This window comes from Ranitomeya variabilis, chromosome 4 (assembly GCF_051348905.1).
Source record: "Ranitomeya variabilis isolate aRanVar5 chromosome 4, aRanVar5.hap1, whole genome shotgun sequence".
Taxonomy (NCBI): Eukaryota; Metazoa; Chordata; class Amphibia; order Anura; family Dendrobatidae; genus Ranitomeya; species Ranitomeya variabilis.
This window is the reverse complement of record NC_135235.1, coordinates 214654495-214677274: the sequence shown is the minus strand read 5'-3', so window position 1 is coordinate 214677274 and position 22780 is coordinate 214654495. Positions and strand designations below refer to the sequence as shown.

At 45.1% G+C, this 22780-nt stretch overlaps 2 protein-coding genes across 5 annotated transcripts in view; both read right to left on the bottom strand.

Annotated features, from left to right (window-relative positions):
• Nucleotides 1-16906, bottom strand: part of RABAC1 (Rab acceptor 1) — a 32638-nt gene extending 15732 nt beyond the window's left edge. Inside the window, exons 1-4 of one of the 3 annotated variants that reach the window (XM_077259925.1) lie at nucleotides 16854-16906; nucleotides 4244-4346; nucleotides 681-890; nucleotides 351-448 (exon numbers count right to left, since the gene is read on the bottom strand). In XM_077259925.1, coding sequence (XP_077116040.1) covers nucleotides 351-448; nucleotides 681-890; nucleotides 4244-4311 — 376 coding nt within the window. In that variant the 5' untranslated portion in view covers nucleotides 4312-4346; nucleotides 16854-16906. The other 2 variants (XM_077259927.1, XM_077259928.1) reach the window with 2 other exon arrangements.
• A 649-nt stretch (nucleotides 16907-17555) lies between these two features.
• Nucleotides 17556-22577, bottom strand: LOC143770357 (uncharacterized). 2 transcript variants are annotated; one of them, XM_077259923.1, is made up of 5 exons: nucleotides 22514-22577; nucleotides 21625-21781; nucleotides 18996-19172; nucleotides 18467-18603; nucleotides 17556-17767 (listed from the first exon to the last, which is right to left on the bottom strand). In XM_077259923.1, exons 2-5 carry the CDS (start codon nucleotides 21776-21778, stop codon nucleotides 17627-17629), a joined length of 609 nt encoding a protein of 202 aa, XP_077116038.1. In that variant the 5' UTR covers nucleotides 21779-21781; nucleotides 22514-22577; the 3' UTR covers nucleotides 17556-17626. The 2 variants fall into 2 exon arrangements, with proteins under 2 accessions (XP_077116038.1, XP_077116039.1); XM_077259924.1 differs by having other exon boundaries at nucleotides 21625-21778; nucleotides 22514-22555.
• Nucleotides 22578-22780: the final 203 nt, after the last annotated feature.

The following is a 22780-nucleotide window of genomic DNA, read 5'->3' as shown; positions in this document are numbered from 1 at the left end:
GATCGCCTTGTGGTGTCTGCTGGACATACATGAATTGGCCAATTTCTGCACTGTCTTGTTTTTTTTCCTATTTTTACAGCAGTAATGCAATTCTAATTCCATATATTTGATATTTTCATGCTATAGGGTTACAGAGTACAGCTTTGTTAGTATGCACCTGTTCACACCTGGTCTTTGGAAGTGAAGGTCGGTCTTTCATATTTAGGCTTCTAAATCAGAACCTTTGCAAAAATCAGAATTATTACTTACAAACCCGGCTCCTATCTGTCTGATCACTGAAACAAAGAACAAATCTATTCCTCAGTCCAGCACAGATGGTGTCAGCAATGTCATCTCATCACCCAACTTACCAAACAGGACCATCTTGGACTGTAGGGTCTTCAGATAAATGATGTAGCAGGCACCAAAGAACACGGCGATGGCGATGAGAAGCATGGGGCTGGTGATTCTGTGACAAACATTGTATATAGGGGTGTTAGTCACGTCTTCATTCATACCATTTTGGCGTACAGAAGACTATTTGATCACTTGGGATTGGAGGAAGTCCCATAAAGTGACGAGAACCTAGTGACCTGGAATCACTTCACAATACAAGGCAAGACATACAGTGACGGGAACGAGGTGGGCTGCACACGTGGTGACCGGACCGGGCAGCTCTGGAGAAGATCCCAGGTACTCACATGCAGTACATAATAAGCCCCAGAAAGACGAAGATGTAGTTGCTCTGGAAATGGTCCACGTTTCGTGTCACCCGCTTACAAAGATCTCCGAAGTTCTGTGGCCGAGAGAAGCGCCTTTGATCGACAAAGTTGTTCCATGGGCGAATGTGGGAGCGACGCCGGTCGAACCAGTCCTTGGCGGTCGCTTGCGTTATCATCTTGGGAAAGATCCTGTGGATCAAGAAAAGTGGGAGACTAATGAGTGAAGGAAAACAGGGTAAAGCCGCCCTCAACTACTCGCTACCTAAAGATTCTGCTATATCCGCCATCATTCTGTTCTCGTTTACTAACAATAGGAGAGATTCTAGATGTAAAATGTGAGAGTGACTGCAATAAAAAACAAGAAAATTCCCAATCATTTCTTACTCCATGTTCTCCTTTCCCCGAGTTTCATTTTGTAATCAAACTGAGAAATGTATAAAACTTAATACATTATTACAATTTTTGGTTCACTTCTATTCCAACAGACTGATTTTTTTTTCTTGACTCCTCTCAATCCTGTGTCTTGCTGTACTCTGCACACGCTGATCCTTAGCAAGGTGCGGGAGCGCCGCTCTCCATTACAGATATTGCAGATCCACGCTACTGACAGCAACTTCCTTAGGCGGACATTTAGATTACAACAGAGCTTATATTGCACCACTGGGACTTTCTCCCTTCTCTAGATTATCTGGATTAAGCGATTACATGACAAAGGCTCTGGTTGAGCCGAAACGTTGTATAAATAATCGCATATGCTGTACTATTCTGTTACGCTCCCAGTTTATGTATGATAAAATTCATACCAAATTTTGCATAAGAAACCTAGAGAGAGCGGTGAATTTTAACGTTTGCTGTAAGACAACTGTATGTAGAAGAACACCCTACCGTTATACATAGGACTACCAACAAAACTGGTGCAAAAAAGACCAAAAGAACGGAGTATAATCCAAATTAATAATAAGTTTATTGTAACAATACAAAATAGTAAGAAGCATCTAAAACCAACTGGACACCAAATGAAGGGACCAGGTGCACAAACACAGCCACAGCCTAAAGTAGTAAATAACAGCACTATCCAATTACAAGTCCACCTAGCCCTAAAAAGGAGGACTAGGTGTAAAATCAGACATAAGATGCAAGAAACGCAATCACATAGGCTAACAGCGGCAATCCTATCTGACAGGTAAATATTCTAAGAAGGTGCAAGTGCATATAAAGCAGTCAGTATAGGAGCGCTGAGCCATATCAAAGCTTTAGGAAAAGTGCAACATATCTTACCAATATAAACGGCTAGAGTGTAGGTGATCCCGGTCCCCGCCGCCCCAACGCACGTTTCGTTAAGACTTCCTCAGGAGGCGTGCGTTAGGGAGGGGGGGTCCCTGCTATTTAAGCAAAACCCGACCAATACAACATTGTTAAACTAGTCATGTGTCTTCCATCACATATACCCTGCTGGCGCACTAATTGCAATGGAACAGATGGTATTACCCGAATACACGGCGCATGCGCCATCTCAATGGCAACCATGAGGATCTTCGCACACACGGCAGTGGGACACGCACTCCAGCGCCGTCAGAATGACGGCACATAGAGAGCACGCCCCCGTAGCCGCCCACACAAAGCTCCGGAGCCAAGAAGACCGCGCATGCGCACTAGGGTATTGTACGCTGCTCTACAAGATTCCGTACTTAGAGACATAGATAAATGTGAGTACAAAAACAAGTGTGAATACAAAGACAAAAATAATATGATATATACGAAGCATAACGTGATAATTCTAATGCGCAAAGTGAATACATGAATAAGAATTATACTAACAATCATATAATATAAATACGTGTCTTAATACAGAATATATAAAATAATGCATGAGCGCAAAATACAATATATAACAGTACTGAATTAGGCAGCAATAATAAGCACCCAATATATTAAAATCATGTTCAGATGTATATAAAAAACACTTCTGTAACAATCCGCCACAACACATCTAGGACGGAACTACATAGGGGCAGTATTATAGTAGTTATATTCTTGTACATAGGAGCAGAATTATAGTAGTTATATTCTTGTACATAGGAGCAGTATTATAGTAGTTATATTCCTTTACATAGGAGCAGTATTATAGTAGTTATATTCTTGTACATAGGGGCAGTATTATAGTAGTTATATTCTTGTATATAGAGCAGTATTATAGTAGTTATATTCTTGTACATAGGGGCAGTATTATAGTAGTTATATTCTTGTACATAGGAGCAGAATTATAGTAGATATATTCTTGTACATAGGGGCAGTATTATAGTAGTTATATTCCTGTACATAGGGGGCAGTATTATAGTAGTTATATTCTTGTACATAGGGGCAGTATTATAGTAGTTATATTCTTGTACATTGGGGGCAGTATTATAGTAGTTATATTCTTATACATAGGAGCAGTATTATAGTAGTTATATTCTTGTACATAGGGGCAGTATTATAGTAGTTATATTCTTGTACATAGGAGCAGAATTATAGCAGTTATATTCCTGTACATAGGGGGCAGTATTATAGTAGTTATATTCTTGTACATAGGAGCAGAATTATAGTAGTTATATTTTTGTACATAGGGGCAGTATTATAGTAGTTATATTCTTGTACATAGGAGCAAAATTATAGCAGTTATATTCCTGTACATAGGGGGCAGTATTATAGTAGTTATATTCTTGTACATAGGGGCAGTATTATAGTAGTTATATTCTTGTACATAGGAGCAGAATTATAGTAGTCATATTCCTGTACATAGGGGGCAGTATTATAGTAGTTATATTCTTGTACATAGGGGCAGTATTATAGTAGTTATATTCTTGTACATAGGAGCAGAATTATAGTAGTCATATTCCTGTACATAGGGGGCAGTATTATAGTAGTTATATTCTTGTACATAGGAGCAGTATTATAGTAGTTATATTCCTGTATATAGGGGCAGTATTATAGTAGTTATATTCTTGTACATAGGAGCAGTACTATAGTAGTTATATTCTTTTACATAGTAGCAGTATTATAGTAGTTATATTCCTGTATATAGGGGCAGTATTAGAGTAGTTATATTCTTGTATATAGAGCAGTATTATAGTAGTTATATTCTTGTACATAGGGACAGTATTATAGTAGTTATATTCTTGTATATAGAGCAGTATTATAGTAGTTATATTCCTGTATATAGGGGGCAGTATTATAGTAGTTATATTCTTGTATATAGAGCAGTATTATAGTAGTTACATTCTTGTACATAGGGGCAGTATTATAGTAGTTATATTCTTGTACATAGGGGCAGTATTATAGTAGTTATATTCCTGTATATAGGGGGCAGTATTATAGTAGTTATATTCTTGTATATAGAGCAGTATTATAGTAGTTACATTCTTGTACATAGGGGCAGTATTATAGTAGTTACATTCTTGTACATAGGGGCAGTATTATAGTAGTTATATTCTTGTACATAGGGGCAGTATTACATCAATTATATTCCTGTTCACAAATAATACATTCATCATAGTTCCTACTTGTTAATAAGACCAGCGGGCCCCTCTTCTGCTCCTCCATTTATTACATCCCCACTCTTCCCTGCCATGGTTAGTGCCTCTTGTCAGTCAGAATAGTAAAAGCCTGTGATAAAAGGTAGAGAAAGAGAGAAAACAGAACTTAGGCTGGCCTTTCTTAAAGGATCCTCTCTGTGCTGTGCTAAAAAAAAAACAAACAGATAAATTCCTTTATTCTGCGAACAGTGAGATCCGAATGCTTATGGGGCTGATTAGTATAGATGTTAAAATGCAATTCACTCTGGATACTTTTGGTTTGAATGAATGTGCGGCTCAGGACAGTTAGCTGTCAGAAAAATAAGAGTTGCAATACCATACACAACCTGTAGACAGGGGGGGCACTATGTTAGAAAGTAAAGCAGCTATATATTTTTTAACCCATTCCCGACCTGTGACGCCCCGTAGGCGTCATGAAAGTCGGTGCCAATCCGACCTGTGACGCCTATGTGCCGTCATGGAGGGATCGCGTGAAAGGGTTAACTCCAATTTCACCCGATCTGCAGGGACAGGGGGAGTGGCACTTCAGCCCGGGGGGGGGGGGGGGGGGGTGTGTGGCTTTGCCCCCACGTTGCTACGATCGCTCTGATCGGCTGTTGAAGGTGAAACAGCCAATCAGAGCAACTTGTAATATTTTACCAATGAAACTTGGTGAAATATTACAATCCAGCCATGGCCGATGCTGCAATATCATCGGCCATGGCTGGAGACCCCGATCTGCACTCACCACCGACTGACAGCGGTGATCTGCCGCCGCCGTCAGTCTTTCCTCCCCTCCGTTATGTCCTCCTCTGCCTTCCTCTCTCCTCCGTCCTGTCCGGCGCCCCCCCCCTTCCGCTGTCCAATCCCACCCCCCCCGTACCTCCAGAGACCCGGGGTCCCTCCCGATGTTCGTCCGGCATTTAGGATGGGCGTCGCCATCTTCCAAAATGGCGGGCGCATGCGTAGTGCGCCCGCTGAATCTGCCGGCCGGCAGATTCGTTCATTCATTTTGATCACTGTGATAGGTTCTACCACAGTAATCAAAATAAAAAAAATAGTAAATAGCCACACACCCCCTAGGTAGGGAACATAATAAAATAAAGAAAATATATTTATTTTTATTTTTCCACTAGAGTTAGGGTTAGAACTAGGGTTGGAATTAGGGTATGTGCACACAGTGCGGATTTGGCTGCGGATTCGCAGCAGTTTTCCATGCGGTGTACAGAACCATGTAAACCTATGGAACACCAAATCCGCTGTGCCCATGGTACGGAAAATACAGCGCAGAAACGCTGAGTTGTATTTTCCGCTGTATGTCAATTCTTTGTGCGGATTCCGCAGCATTTTACACCTGTTCCTCAATAGGAATCCGCAGGTGTAAAACCGCAGGTGAAATCCGCACAGAAAACGCAGGAAATCCGCGGTAAATCCACAGGTAAAACGCAGTGCGTTTTACCTGCAGATTTTTCAAAAAGGGTGCTGAAAAATCCGCACACGAATCCGCAACGTGGGCACATATCCTTAGGGTTAGGGTTGGGATTAGGGTTGGAATTAGGGATAAGATTAAGGTTAGCGGTGTGTTGGGGTTCAGGTTAGGCTTGTGGTTAGGGTTATGGTTAGGGTTGGGATTAGTGGTATGGTGGGGTTAGTGTTTGAGTTAGTGAGGGGTTTCCACTGTTTAGGCACATCAGGGGGTCCCAAATGACATGGCACCACCATTGATTCCAGCCAATCTTGCGTTCAAAAAGTCAAACGGTGCTCTCTCCCTTCCGAGCCCCGACATGTGCCCAAACAGTGGTTTACCCAAACACATGGGGTATCAGCGTACTCAGTAAAAATTACACAACAAAATTCGGGGTCTAATTTCTCCTGTTACCCTTGGGAAAATAAAAAAAATTGGGGGCTAAAAAATTTTTTTTGGGGGAAAAAAAATGATTTTTTATTTTCACGGCTCTGCGTTATAAACTTCTGTGAAGCACTTGGGGGGTTCAAAGGGCTCACCACACATCTAGATAAGTTGCTTAAGGGGTCTAGTTTCCAAAATTGGGTCACTTGTGGGGGGTTTCTACTGTTTAGACACATCAGGGGCTCTGCAAACGAAACGTGACGCCCACAGACTATGCCATCAAAGTCTGCATTTCAAAACGTCACTACTTCCCTTCCGAGCCCCGACGTGTGCCCAAACAGTGGTTTACTCCCACATATGGGGTATCGGCGTACTCAGGACAAACTGGACAACGTAATATATACCACAGCCACGTAGTATATAACCCAGCCCATGCAGTATATAACAGGCCACGTAGTATAGAGCACAGCGATGTAGTATATTGCCCAGCCACGTAATATATACCACAACCACGTAGTATATAGCACAGAGACGTAGTATATAACACAGCCCACGTAGTATATAGCAACGTGGGCACCATATCCCTGTTAAAAAAAAGAATTAAAATAAAAAATAGTTATATACTCACCTTCCGGCAGCCCCCGGATCCAGCCCAGGCGTTTACCGATGCTCTGGTCCAAGAATGCATTGCGGTCTCGCGAGACCGCAATGCATGGAGCGGAGCGTCGCGAGGAGCAGAGGGAAAGGAGACGGAAGGTGAGAATGTAATGATTTTTTATTTTATTATTTTTAACATTAGATCTTTTTACTATTGATGCTGCATAGGCAGCATCAATAGTAAAAAGTTGGTCACACAGGGTTAATAGCAGCGTTAACGGACTGCATTACACCGTGGCATAACGTGGTGCAATGCAGTTATTAACCCTGTGTGAGTGCTGACTGGAGAGGAGTATGGAGGGGGCACTGACGGAGAGTAGGAAGGGGCGAATTCGCGACCAGACTGTGCCCGTCGCTGATTTGGTCATGGCCAGCCGTGACCAATCAGCGACGCGGGATTTCCGTGACAGACAGACAAATGGAAGTGACCCTCAGACGATTATATAGTAGATACAGCTCAAAAAAAATAAAGGGAACACTTAAACAACAGAATCTAACTCCTAGTAAATCAAACTTCTGTGAAATCAAACTGTCCACTTAGGAAGCGAAACTGATTGACAATCAATTTTACATGCTGTTGTGCAAATGGAATAGACAACAGATGGAAATTATTGGCAATTATCAAGACACCCTCAATAAAGGAGTGGTTCTGCAGGTGGGGACCACAGACCACATCTCAGCACCAATGCTTTCTGGCTGATGTTTTGGTCACTTTTGAATGTTGGTTGTGCTTTTACACTCGTGGTAGCATGAGACGGACTCTACAACCCACACAAATGGCTCAGGTAGTGCAGCTCATCCAGGATGGCACATCAACGCGGGCTGCGGCAAGGTGGTTTGCATTGTCTGTCAGCGTAGTGTCCAGAGACTGGAAGCAACACCAGGAGACAGGCCAATACACCAGGAGACGTGGAGGGGGCTGTAGGAGGGCAACAACCCAGCAGCAGGACCGCTACCTCAGCCTTTGTGCAAGGAGCAACAGGAGGAGAACTGCCAGAGCCCTGCAAAATGACCTCCAGCAGCCACAAACGTTCATGTGTCTGAACAAACGGTTAGAAACAGTCTCCATGAGGATGGTCTGAGTGCCCGGCGTCCACAGATGGGGGTTGTGCTAACAGCCCAACACCGTGCAGGATGATTGGCATTTACCACGGAACACCAGGATTGGCAAATTCGCCACTGGCACCCTGTGCTCTTCACAGATGAAAGCAGGTTCACACTGAGCACATGTGACAGAGTCTGGAGACGCCGTAGAGCGTGATCTGCTGCCTGCAACATCCTTCAGCATGACCAGTTTGGCACTGGGTCAGTAATGGTGTGGGTGGCATTTCTTTGGAGGGCTGCACAGCCATCCATGTGCTCGCCAGAGGTAGATTAACTGCCATTAGGTACCGAGAGGAGATCCTCAGACCCCTTGTGAGACCATATGCTGGTGGCCCTGGGTTCCTCCTAATGCAGAACAATGCCAGACCTCATGTGGCTAGAGTGTGGCAGCAGTTCCTGCAAGATGAAGGCATTGAAGCTATGGACTGGCCCGCCCGTTCCCCAGACCTGAATCAGATTGAACACATCTGGGACATCATGTCTCACTCCATCCACCAACATCAAGTTGCACCACAGACTTTCCAGGAGTCCAGGAGCTTTAGTCCAGGTCTGGGAGGAGATCCCTCAGGAGACCATCCGCAGCATGCTCAGGCATTGTATGGAGATGATACAGGCACGTGGAGGCCACACACTACTGAGCATCATTTCCTTGTCATGAGGTATTTCCACTGAAGTTGGACCAGCCTGTAATTTGATTTTCCACTTTGATTTTGAGCATTATTCCAACTCCAGACCTCCATGGGATGTTCATTTTGATTTACATTGATATTGTTATGTTTTAATGTTCTGAACACATTCCACTATGCAATGAATACAAATTTGCAACTGGAATATTTCATTCAGTGATATCTGCTTATTTTTTTGAGCAGTGTATGTATAGCTGTAATTTGTATTATTGTTGTTTTACACGCAATCAAAAAATACTTCTGGGGAATATACACACACACTCCCCAGTAGGAGTTTATGATCGTGTGTTTTTAAAAAAAAAAAAAAAAAAAAACCACACTGCAAGGTTAACATGTAGATATCTATATCTTTAAATTATTATTATTATTTTTTTGTTTGTGGAAAAAAAACCACTAAACAATTACCGTATATATTAAAAATATGAATACACCGTGTAGAATTATAAAATATACAAAAAAAAAAAAATGTAAAAAGGTTCACAGTCTATGGCAACCTTATGTAATGATTATAAGGGATAACTCAGGAGACTCTTTGCGTGGAACAAGGCAACTACAGGACACAGTTTTATAAGTGGTAAAGTCTATATTATCACACGGTGATTCAAACAGGTGCAGAGAGAAACTCAAGTCCACAACACTTGGTGTAAATATTAAACGCAGCTTAACAGTCTATAGGATACTTCAGAGGAAAATGCAATCACGCAGAAAGTCTATGAAGCACAATTATTCTTGAGGATACTTGACACGAATAAGTCCTTGGTAGTCCAAACACAGATAGATATGCTTATAAGGCAGTTCAAATAATATCTTAGCACAACCAGGGAGGCCTGGGTAAAAGTCTCAGGTTTAAGCAGAGCAGTAACAGCTTACATGTCCAGCAAATGCAGATGGAAACAAACACAAGCAGCCAGATGGAGGATTACTGGAAACCGATGTATGCAGCAGGAACTCAGAGCTGAGTAGCAGGATCTCCACACAGATTCACAGGAGCAGGTGCAAAGCCAGGGAGTCATCAGGAGCTGGATGCAAGGCAGAATACTCTAGCACAGACTAAAGGCTGGGGTGGAGTTATATAGCAGGAAGACAGTGCACATGAGACCAAAGACGCCATCTTGGAGAAGGGCAGTAATGCGCAAAAGGTAATCAAAATGTTCACAGTCCTGACATTACTCCCTCCTTAGAAGTGGCCTCAGTACGATCCTGGACCTGGTTTCTCAGGGAATCTGATGAAAACGAGAGATCTTCTGTTGGGCATTGATGTTTTCCACAGGTTCCCAAGAGTCTTCCTCAGGGGGATATCCCTGCCATCTTATCAGATATTGGAGCCGATTCCAGCGAATCCTGGAATCAATAATTTCCTCCACCACAAATTGTTCTTGCCCATCAATCACCACAGGCTGCGGAGGTGGTACAACACGTCGCTGGAAGGTATTAGGAGATACAGGCTTTAGTAAAGATACATGAAAAACTGGGTGTACCTTCATTGTCCTAGGCAGCTTCAGCTGGCAGGCCACAGAGCTCACAATACTGTTGATCTTGAAAGGGCCAATGAATTTCTGTCCAAGTTTTTGTGAAGGAACATTTAACTTCAGATTCTTAGTTGCTAACCACACGGAATCTCCTACCTTGAACATGGGTGCAGGTTTACGGAATCTATCAGCCGATCTCTTATCACGTTCTTGAGCCGTGGTCAGGGATTCCTTCAGAACCTCCAGATTTTGCCTCATCTCAGTCAGCCTTTCCTCAACTGCTGGAACCGGAGAATTAATCGGAGACCTAGGTAAGATACATGGATGATAACCCAGATTGGCAAAGAAAGGAGTGAACTTAGTGGAGGCGCTCTGAGAATTGTTGTATGAAAATTCGGCTAACGGCAGTAATTCCAACCAATCATCTTGGAGATGGCTAACATAGCATCTTAGATATTGCGCCAACGTCTGGTTGGTACGCTCAATCTGACCGGGGAGGCCGGTGCATGGAACAAAAAGAGCAGCTTTAGTCAGGCAATCAACTACTACCATGATCATATTCATGCCCCCCGATGTAGGCAGCTCCACAATAAAGTCCATTGATATAGACCCCCAAGGTCAGGACGGAACAGGTAATGGTTGCAGGAGACCCGTAGGTGCCACACGAGGAGTCTTGTAACGAGCACATACCTCGCAAGAGAGAACATAGTCCTTAGTATCCTTCAGGCAAGTTGGCCACCAGAAAAATCGGCTTAGGAACTCTTGTGTGTCTTCTGTACCCCCCTGTGACCAGCCAACGTGGAGCCATGTACCAACTTGAGGATCTGCAGACGGACGACCTCAGGGATGTAGATACGTCGATCTCTGAACCACATGCCACCCTTAAAGACAAGATTAATATCCACAGGTGGGTTGGCCAGAAATACATCACCGTCATAAGCCTCCCTGCACTCCTTCAACAAGTCCTGATCGTGGATAACTCAGATGAAATTGGCATCAGATAGAATGGTCTTGGACGGGGCTCCAGGTACGGAATCCGCAGCATGGATTCGGGATAACGCATCAGCTTTCCCATTATGAGAACCTGGACGGTACTAAAAACAAAGTTAAATTGATTTAAAAATAAATTCCAACGAGCCTGACGAGGAGAAAGACATCTAGTGGATCTGAGGAACTCTAAATTGCGATGGTCAGTAAGCACTACGATCTGATGTGCAGCTCCTTGCAGATGATGCCTCCATTCCTTGAAAGCCGCAATAATAGCCAGCAATTCCTTGTCTCCCACATCGTAATTCTTCTCTGCTGAGGTTAGTCTACGGGAAAAGAAAGCACAAGGATGTAGCAGACCCTTCTCTCCAGTTCTTTGGGAGAGAATAGCCCCCAAGGCATTATCAGAAGCGTCCACCTCCACAATGAAAGGAAGTGTTGGATCTGGGTGTATCAACAGCGGTGCTGAGGTGAAACAGATCTTAAGCCGATCAAAAGCTTCTTGAGCCTGTGATGACCACTTAAAGGGCTTTCCCTTCTTTGTCAAGGAAGTAATGGGACGGACAATATCAGAAAAATTTCGAATGAAGAGTCTGTAGAAATTTGCAAAACCAATAAAACGTTGGACCTCCTTAACGTTCTTGGGTACCGGCCAGTCAAGGATAGCCTGAATCTTACCAGATTTCATGTTCAGCCCCTGGGGAAGAGATGATATAACCTAAGAACTGTATCTCAGAACGATGGAACTCGCATTTCTCCGGCTTAATATACAGATGGTTCTCTTTCAGACGTCTTAAAACAGTTTTGACGTGTTCTTCATGTTCCTGTAGAGTCACAAAAGATTAGTATATCGTCCAAATAGATCACCACAAACTGGTCCAACAAATCTCTGAAAATGTCATTAGCAAGGTGTTGAAACGTTGCAGGGGCATTACAAAGCCCGAAGGGCATCACGAGATATTCAAAGTGTCCATACCGGCATCGGAATGCTGTCTTCCACTCATCCCCTGGACGAATACGCACCAAATTATAAGCCACACGAAGATCCAGTTTAGAGAACACCTTAGCATGGTGGACTCTTTCCAGTAATTCGGGAATCAGAGGCAAAGGGTAACGATTCCATACGGTTACCTTATTGAGCTCTCGATAGTCCACACAGGGTCTCAGGGACCCATCCTTCTTTACAAAAAAAAAATATAGGTGCCCCTGCTGGTGAAGAAGGATGTATACTCCTTTAAGGCTTGAAGCTCAGGTGCTGCCAAAGGGTATACGTTACCAAAAGGAATAGCTACCCCAGGAAGCAGCTCAATGGGACAGTCATAATGCCTGTGTGGAGGAAGCTGATCTGGATTCTTCTTGTCACAGATGTCAGAGAACTCTTTATAAGCTGGAGGTAAAGAAAATACCTGTACATGTGGTTCCGTAGCCGTGGACTCGGGGACAGCTTCAGTTAATGCTGAGTTGCTCCTTGTTGGAAAGATAATCTCCTTGGTCTCCCAGTTGATAATTGGGTTCTGAGAACGCAGCCAAGGGATGCCTAAAATCACAGGAAAATGAGGAGAAGAAATTAGCAAGAAAAAGTTGCTCCTGATGATTAAGCCCCAACAAAATCTCAAGGGGTGCGGTCTCCTGATCCACAGGCCCAGAGATTAAAGGTGACCCATCCACTGTTTCCATGGTAATTGGAGAGGCTCTTTGCTGAATTTCAATACCATTTTCCTTGGCAAATGCGATATCCATGAAATTGCCACCTGCACCAGAGTCAATCATAGCTGCACTGGAAATCCACTGTCCTGTACACAGGATCTTAATTGGGAGAGAACAGTGAGAGTTCTTTTCATTTAGCTCCTTGGGGGGTGAAGTCATAGAAAGCAAATGGAATACAGCGTTTAAAGGCAAGCTACATTCAGAGATGTCAGGTTCATCACCACAGTTGTCATACTCCCCTACTGCTGCTAGCACCTTGTTAGGCCACTTGGGACACTTGATTAGAAAGTGGTCAGACTGGCCGCAGTAGAAACATAGACTTTCTCGAAGGCGATGCTCCCGGCACTCATTACTCTCGCGCCTCTGAACAGAATCAATTTGCATGGGCACCTCCTCTACCTCTCGAGATGTTTTACCTGCAGGCTCTTTGGAAGGAAGGGAAAAGTTAGAAATACGGTTATATGCAGCAAACTTCTCCTGCCTATGCTCAGTAAGGTGAAAGTCAATGCGCACACAATGCTGTATAAATGTTTCTAGCTCTTGTGGTGACTCAGAGTGGGCTAGTTCATCCTTTACAATGCTAAACAGACCCCTTTTAAAAATAGGTAATTGTGCATAACTGTCCCAATTAGTATCTACCGCTAATCTCCTGAATTCAGTAGCATACTCAATAACAGAACGTTTTGCCTGGCGTAAAGACAATAAAGCAGATTCAGCGGTTTAACAGCGATTAGGGTCAAACATTAATGCCATAGCGGCCAAAAAAATTGTCCAAATTATTTAACCGCGGGTCACGAGACTCAATCATCGGATTCGCCCAGGCGAGCGCTCGTGCGGTCAGCAGCATTATTACACACAATAATTTGGATCTATCATTAGGAAAACGGTCAGCATGCACATCAAAATATAGCATACATTGATTCACAAAGCCACGAAATTTGTCGCGATCACCATTAAATCTAAATGGGGGCAACTTAGGTGGGCTAGCTGGTGGCGGTTGCCCAGATAGTAAAGTTGCTTGTGCGGCCATTTGCGTGCTTATGTCCTGAAAAGCCCATCCATACTGGGACTCTATGCCAGCAAGTTTGTTTTCCTGGACTGCCATGCGGGTGCTTAAGTCCTCTAAAGTTTGTCCAAACACTTGTTGATTGTGTTCAAAGCTTCCAAACTTCTTTTGCAGACCTTCCACATCTTTCTGCAGTGATCTAATTATGGAAAACACCTGCATTAGTCTGCTTTCTGCAGTCATTGTTCCAGCAGTCTCCTTTTTTAAGGCTTGAGTATCCTGTAATGATTATAAGGGATAACTCAGGAGACTCTTTGCGTGGAACAAGACAACTACAGGACACAGTTTTATAAGTGGTAAAGTCTATATTATCACACGGTGATTCAAACAGGTGCAGAGAGAAACTCAAGTCCACAACACTTGGTGTAAATATTAAACGCAGCTTAACAGTCTATAGGAATCTTCAGAGGAAAATGCAATCACGCAGAAAGTCTATGAAGCACAATTATTCTTGAGGATACTTGACACGAATAAGTCCTTGGTAGTCCAAACACAGATAGATATGCTTATAAGGCAGTTCAAATAATATCTTAGCACAACCAGGGAGGCCTGGGTAAAAGTCTCAGGTTTAAGCAAAGCAGCAACCGCTTACATGTCCAGCAAATGCAGATGGAAACAAACACAAGCAGCCAGATGGAGGATTACTGGAAACTGATGTATGCAGCAGAAACTCAGAGCTGAGTAGCAGGATCTCCACACAGATTCACAGGAGCAGGTGCAAAGCCAGGGAGTCATCAGGAGCTGGATGCAAGGCAGAATACTCTAGCACAGACTAAAGGCTGGGGTGGAGTTATATAGCAGGAAGACAGTGCACATGAGACCAAAGACGCCATCTTGGAGAAGGGCAGTAATGCGCAAAAGGTAATCAAAATGTTCAGAGTCCTGACACCTTAAAGGGAATCTGTCACCCCCAAAACCGAAGATTAGCTAAGCCCACCGGCATCAGGGGCTTATCTACAGCATTCTGTAATGCATTCTGTAATGCTGTAGATAAGCCCCCGATGTATCCTGAAAGATGAGAAAAAGAGGTTAGATTATACTCACCTGGGTGGACGGTCCGATCCCATGGGCTTCGCGGTCCGGTCCGGGGCCTCCCATCTTCTTACGATGACGTCCTCTTGTTGTTCTTCTTGCGCCGGCCTCTGACCTTTCCCAGCACCTGTGCACTGCAGTACTTTGCTCTGCCCTCAACAGCGTGAAGACAAGAGGACGTCATCGTAAGAAGATAGGAGGCCCTGGACCGGACCGCACCGCCCGCGTAGGTGAGGATAATCTAACCTTTTTTTCTCTCATCTTTCAGGATACATCGGGGCTTATCTACAGCATTACAGAATGCTGCAGATAAGCCCCTGATGCCGGTGGGCTTAGCTCATCTTCGAGTTTGGGGGTGACCGGTTCCCTTTAAGACTCAACGTTGTGGCCCTGTTCACTCGTGACTATTCATATTAACAAGGGAAACAAAATTACTTAGAATTCTTTAAAAAAAAGTGAAAAAAAACAACAAAACATGCTAAATAAGTTAACGTGAGGGTGGAATAAACAAAAAAAAACAAAGAAAAAAAAAGTGTCTGATTGACATAATGAAATGTCTGCATGAAGAATTAGGGGGATGTTTAAGTGTCCGACCATAAAGCCCTGCGGACCTATGATGGGGGAAGCTGCGGTGCCACCTTACACCTCTGATGGGGGAGGCTGCGGCGCTCCCTTAGGCCTCTTTCACATTTCCGTCGGTACAGGCCCGTCGCAATGCGTAGGGCTGACGTACCGGCGGACGTTGTGAATTCTCTGCACGACGTGGGCAGCGGATAGACACATCCGCTGCCAATTCTGCAGTCCGGGAGGAGGGGGCGGAGTTTCGGCCGCACATGCGCGGTCGAAGATGGCAGACCTGTCGCACAAAAAAAAAAAAAGTTACATTGAACTTTTGTGACGACAGTCTGCCAATTACCGACGCATCCAGTGCACGACGTATGGAACGTGTGTCCATACGTCGTGATGCGTCAGTAATACAAGTCTATGTGCAAAAAACGCATCCTGCGGGCAACTTTGCAGGATGCGTTTTTTGCACAGAACGATGCATTGCAACGTCTTCAAAAAGACGGAAGTGTGAAAGTAGCCTTACACCTCCGATGGGGGAGGCTGCGGCGTTCCCTTACACCTCTGATGGGGGAGTCTGCGGCACTGCCTTACACCTCTGATGGGGGAGTCTGCGGCGCTGCCTTACACCTCTGATGGGGGAGTCTGCGGCGCTGCCTTACACCTCTGATGGGGGAGGCTGTGGTGCCACCTTACACCTCTGATGGGGGAGGCTGCGGCGTTCCCTTACACCTCTTATGGGGGGGGAGGCTGCAGCGCTGCCTTACACCTCTGATGGGGGAGGCTGCGGCGTTCCCTTACACCTCTGATGGGGGAGGCTGCGGCGTTCCCTTACACCTCTGATGGGGGAGGCTGCGGCGTTCCCTTACACCTCTTATGGGGGGGAGGCTGCGGCGCTGCCTTACACCGTAGTCACCAGCAACGTCATCGCCCATCTAGGTTCCAGGATCCGGTCACGGCCCGGGCATCCTGAGTAGGAGGGAACGGCTGAAAGCAGCGAGTCTGGAGGTTTAACCCTGAGTTACATCAGAGTCCCTGGTGGGCTAGAGATCTCCGCTGACGTCATGGAGATCTGTAGCGGCACGGCAGGCCTTTAGGGAGGAGACCACCAGCATTTACAGGAACGACATATTGCCAATTTCCCATACAAACCGCTGTTTAACTTTCCAAACTACTTTAACCCCTTCTTCCCCTCTAACGTACATAAACAATAGGTAAAAATGGTGGCAGAGGAAACCGTCATTATCTGAAGCCCCCGAGATCTCTGCTTGCTGTCACTGACTAGAGAAACATTCCGGGTTTCCTGTAGAAACCAGGCAGCAGGTTACCTGCACTGATACATTGCAGCAAAGTATCAGCTGATAGAGGGGATAGTCAGGACTGGAGGCAGACATCAGGGTTTGTTTACGCCTCACTACAAGTCCCAGCCAGCTATAACAATCTGTTCACGTGACACCAGCGCTCCGCGACCACCTACCTCCTCTCCTTCCCGAGACCGGAAGTGATCTGGCACTGACCGGAAAAAATAGAAGACAAACTAGCTCCCCGAGCGCTGCTGCCATAGCAACAAATGCCACGAAGGCAGACTCGGTGACGTCACGCCGCGGTGGCATGTGGGAAGTGTAGTCCTAAAGTAGGTTTCGATTTGCCGGTGAAGCAACTTCAGCCAATCAAAGCGCTGTTGACTGAACATTCCGCCAATTACTGCGTCGCTGAGCGGCTGTGATTGGCTGGATTTTTTACATATAAGCGGGAACCAACTCTTCTCTTTCATCTGTCACATTCATCCGGACTGCAGTGTAGTGGAATTTTCCTATGGGGCAATGTGACCTACTGGGTCTATTAGGCTCCAGGACCCGGGGGTAATCCCTGCCATCCTGGTCCTCTCCTCTGACAACCATAGGCCCACGTTGCCAAGGAGACCGAGCTCTATGCTATAGACCACCATAGTATAAGCCATTTTATGGTCGTAAGCCCAAGACCCAGTAAGGGGACTAAAAATACAGGTTTTACAAATAAAAAGTCTGAAAAGTTTAACCGTTGAGAAAATTTGAGACCCACGCGAGTGCAGTGCTTTATTTTTTGTGGGGAAATTTTTGAAACTACAAAAATTTTGCCCATAACAACCAATCACAGCGCAGCTGTCGGCTCCTGAAAATAAACACAGATACCAGAAAAATACAAAGTAAATAAGTTTATTAAGTTAGGAATAAATATAAAAGTGACGAGACCGTATAGAAAGTGAGGGCGCTATCTCCGCAGATTGAAGCGCATGTCAGGCTGGGGTAGCCGGGAGCCGTGCCACTCGCGTCCTTTTATTTCTCGCGCCATCTGACAGAGCGCGCACACCAGGCAGCCGCAGACGGCGCAGTAATCGTTCAGGAGGCTTCCCTGCAGAAAACAAAGCCAGAAGGAGCAAGTGAATGGATGAGCAAGGGGGTAGTCTCAAGTTTGAACCTCTCCATAGCATCACTGGGGGGGGGGGGGGGGGTAGGACCTCTGGGACCCCCTACGACAGGGGGTCTGAAGAGTTCTGTGGGAATAGCGCGGCGTGCGTTTGTCAGGTACACTGCAGCTTCATTCATTGTAATGGGAATGCTGAAGACCAACACTTGACCATGTCTGGTGGTCCCGTCAAGAGTGACCAGAGCATTAGTACACATGATTGACCACCACTCCTTTCACACGGCACTCTTTAAAGCCTCAATTCTCCGAATGTTTTTTCCCCATCCTCTTTCAAAATTGATAATTCCCTTTGAAAGAACCGTCTGGGACAACAAGCCCATTGGTCCCATACGATCTGTTATTAATGATGGGTCATCATCTACTGGGACCTGAGCTTCAGTACCCAAGAACTGCCATTGCATGAAGGATGTGGAGCTCCAGCTCTGTACACCACACATCTGGAGACCATGGGACCTTGAGGTGTCAGGTCCACACCAATCTGATAGTGATGGCTAATCATGAAGATACGGCAAGGTCCTAGTCCTGGACAACCCTTCCAAAAGGGTTAGGATGCTTTAAGCACCCATTCAGTGGCTCCCATCCAGACAAAACTGTTCCACCCCCAACCTGTGGGAGAAGACTCACCGGGATCTTATAGCGTTCACGGACACCGGTTCTCAGTGCAAACATGGCCCCTGGTAGCATGCCAAAGCAGCACATCTCACCGAATAGTGCCGATAAGTAGCAAGGGAGGAAGAATGGACAGATCGAGCCCAGGATACCTGTGACAAGGAAGAAGGAAGGAGATCTGACAAACCCCTTTAAAAGGGACTGTCACCTGAATTTGGAGGGAACAATTTTCATCCATACGGGCGGGGTTTTTGGGTGTTTGATTCACCCTTTCTTTACCCGCTGGCTGCAATATTGGATTGAAGTTCATTCTCTGTCCTCCATAGTACACGCCTGCGTAAGGCAAGATTGCCTTGTGCAGGCATGTACTACGGAGGACAGAGAATGAACTTCAATCCAATATTGCAGCCAGCGGGTAAGGAAAGGGTGAATCAAACACCCGAAAACCCCACCCCTATGGCTGAAAATTGTTCCCTCCAAATTCAGGTGACAGAGTCCCTTTAAGAGGTCAGACAAGTAGATTGCATGTAGTGGCAAGACTTACAGATTGGAATGTCTTCACAACACTGAAAGAGTCCGGTGCTCCAAGATATGGGTCCTAATGCAATGGGTCCTCCACAAGGTCCATAAGGCATTGGGTTGGCTGCGTTAACCATTTGTCCACCTGTTTGCAGATTTAGGACAACTTGGGGTGGTGCCTGTGGTTGGGGCTGGGTGACAACTGAAGAAAATAGAGTGAATATACAAGAAAAATAAAATTAGGATTTTCACAGAGTAAAGTAGGTTATCTGTTGGAGAGCGGACATGAAGCCTGAACTCCGTGTATACCAGAGGTCGGGAAGTGACAAATCACCTCCAGAGATAACGTCATGAAAAGGGAATTATATCAGACACTGAAGAAGTCCAATTATGAATATTGGTGTTTTGTGAAGGCATAGGTCCTGTAGTTACGGGAGATATATCCTCGAATGCAATGCATTTACTTATATCATGGTGTGGCCTGCGCATCAGCCCAAATTAATATTGGCCCAATGGATAACTATATATGCCATATTTCCCCCCCCCCCCATCTATAGTGAGTAAAAAAAAAAACAAAAAAACACAAGATGGGAAATGTCATTGATATCTTCTGCCCGAGACCTCCAGTGGAGCTGATATTCTTAAGGTTGTGGATCCCAGAGTTTTTGGGACAGAGCCACATCTCGGGTCACCAAGGGGAGGTATGCTGTAGGACTATTCCTTATTTAAAGCAAAGCGCACCCCTTCTCTGAGATTTGTGCCATCTGGTCATCTTTTTATCTCATGTAGTTCTATTATTTATCTTTTTATAAACACTGCCTACTTTTCGGATTACATATATAAAATGTAATATCCTTGTTCCTTTTGCTCTGTAAACCGCACCCCTGAAGTCTCGTGAGGTCCCACATTACCAGTAATGGGCATCCAATCAACCTGTGTAAAATGATTGGTGGTGGCAACTATTTTTTCTTGGGTTATTGTGGAACCTTACCGAAATACACATTTTCCATGTGTTAGAATCAGGAGGTGTATAAGTGCAGCGCCCCAGAGTCCTGGTCGTTGCAGTACTGATGCTCCTCCGCTAAGGAGGGCTATGGTATGTCTGATGGCACTGAAGGAGTTCTTCTGACCAGGTATCACAGTCACCAAAACACTTCACAGTCTGGCCTCCAGGGGGAGCTAAGGGTGCTATGTATTAGGCCACTCCTCACAATCTGGTAAAACTGGGGGTTAGGCAGAAAGTTAGACAGAAGCTGACTGGGAATCGAACAGGCAACATCCTGTGGCAGAGGGTGTTGCGGGGAGAGACTCAGGGGGGTCCCCGTCAGGGGTGGGATCCTGACAGAGGCCTAGCGAACAGAGAGAACGTTACGGGACCGCGTCTGCACTTGATCGCGGCGGTACCCTAAGAAAGGACAAGAAGCGAGGTATATTGTGCTGAATGAGAAACGAGATCAACGCAACAAGGAGAAATACCAGTAGGAGTCGTGCTGTAAGACGAGGCAACATCCTACTGAGGCGCGTAGCCGGAACGCCGAGGAAGTAGTACTAGGCTCCAAGCAATACTTCAAACCTACGGCAGGACAGTCAGCTATAGGCGGGCTGTCTCACACAAATCACCTACGAAGACACAGGGGGCAACAATAGGAGAGGGGCGACGCTAGGGTCCCGGAAGAACTCAGAGCCTACCCGTCATACGGGTGCGTCCTAGCCATATCATCTGGGGGACGAAGAAGAACATCAGAATAGAGTTGTGAGGGAACTTCAGAAACAGACAACAGTTGTGGGGACTATCCCGTAAGCACAGCAGGGGAGGACCACAACACACAAGCGCTAGAAGGTAGGCACAGATTTCCACCTGCAAAGGGAACTCTGGAGGTGCAATCGGACCGGCCGGACTTGCGCAGCCCGGTTAACCGTATTCCGGACTGAGGATCCTGGGACCTTCAGTGAAGAGGTAAAGAGACTGCAACCTGGTGTCCTCGTTATTAAACCTGCACCGCACCACCACAACATCATCACCATTCCCTCTACCTTCATTGTACGCCCCTCAGCAGGGTCACGGACCAGGTCTAGCCACCGTGACAACCCCAGAACAGAGACTCAGAGGCCCGGTATCGGGTACCCCTCGGCCCTGCGACAGTGGGGGCGCTACATATACACTATACACTCACTGAGTCCTCAGTAATCGACTAGTAGTGGTAACAGCTGCGGCCATTACTCGTCAGTCAATTGCGTAATGTTCTGACAATTGGAGGCAGCAGAGTAGTGGTTCGTGACACCTTAGTGGCAGCGGAGTGATATCTACACGATCTGCCGGCAGGTTCCTGACACCTTGGAATCCCCCGGTAGGATTATCCTTCCTAGTTGCATGGTAGTGACCACTGCAGTCAATCACTGACCTCAACTGCTATGTCCAGTATATGCCAACATCGCAACGGATGACACAGATTGGCTTGAACATTCATGCTTCCTGTGAGACAGTCACAACCCCTGTGGGTCCGACACAGACCCCCCTGGAGAATCCCTTTAACATTTACGTAATGTAGCACCCCTGCTGTCTCCGAAACACAACCTCAGAAGCGATTACAAGTATTGTGTGAACGCTAAGTAGGAAACTCGGCAAAGTCTACATTACGGTGCCAAGGACGTACCTGGCGGCACAGGGAGATCTAGTGGAGTAGTGGTGGCCAGTCTAGCCATTTGGGTGGGCACAGTCAGTGGGAGCGGGCTACGAATGGCAGATGGCACAGCCGAAGGAATCTGCAATGTGGGCCCCTGCATCTTTATCTGGTCGTCAGCTCCCATCTGCTAAAACAGAAAAAAAAAAGCGTGAACAAGCTCTAAGGGGGTTCTCAACTTTTGCAGATTTTTTATTTCTTTATTATTTGAGACTTTACTCAAATCCTCATTTACATGTCAGTGTGTATACATGCACGTGGGGGGGAGGGGAAGAAAAAAAAAAAAAAAAAAACCACAACGTTTTTCAGGAATGGATAAATAAATTACACAGCCTCTCCCATCCTTTGCAATGTTGTATCCGGACATCGTAGGCATACAATCCATGTGCCGTACGTGATTTTTTACTGGCCCATACAGCTGCCGTGAAAAACAGACGTCTGAACAGCAGCATAAATTTATACTGAGGAGTGCATCTCAAGAAAAAAAAAAAAGTGTAATGTAAACTTCTATATCATGAAAATAAAGTGTATAAATATTTATCTAATATTTGTAATTAAAAAAATCAATTTTATTTTGATGAATTAATATGATGTCAGAAATCCTCCCCACAAACCATATATCTTAATTCATCAAAAATAAATTAGATTTTTATTTACAAATTAGATAAATATTTATACACACTTTATTTTCATGATGTAGAAGTTATAAGAAGTTTACATTACATACTTTTTTTTTTGTTGCAAGTTGTTCTTGAGAAATAAAAGTCATAAAACCATAATTGTATCATCCCATAAAACAGAAGCTTCTACATTTACGCCATACTCTACACATAGGCTGGATCCAGGTGATCTGTGCACTTACCCCTCATGGCTCTGTGTCACCCCATGAGCTGCTGCTGCGGCGCCTCCTCATATGCTCCTTTAATCAATGCTAATTAGCCCCACACCTGTCATTCTTAATTAAAAAAAAAATGTTTCTGTATTGTCTAATTTATCATTAGCGCAGTTTTTTTAAGTCACTTTTTCCTTTTTTGTCTTAAGTTTTTTGCTGCATTTTTTTAATGCAAATTTTAAGCTGCAGTTTTACAATACTATGCGATTTCAAAAATCTCATGCAGAAACATTGGTT

Excerpts from the sequence above, each read along its gene's own strand:
- LOC143770357 (XM_077259923.1), bottom strand. The coding sequence starts at position 21,778 with ATGGGAGCTGACGACCAGATAAAGATGCAGGGGCCCACATTGCAGATT. Across the intron at positions 19,173-21,624 it reads AGATCTCCCTGTGCCGCCAG|TTGTCACCCAGCCCCAACCA; the intron begins GTACGTCCTTGG and ends TATTTTCTTCAG. Across the intron at positions 17,768-18,466 it reads GTGAACGCTATAAGATCCCG|GGAAGCCTCCTGAACGATTA; the intron begins GTGAGTCTTCTC and ends TGTTTTCTGCAG.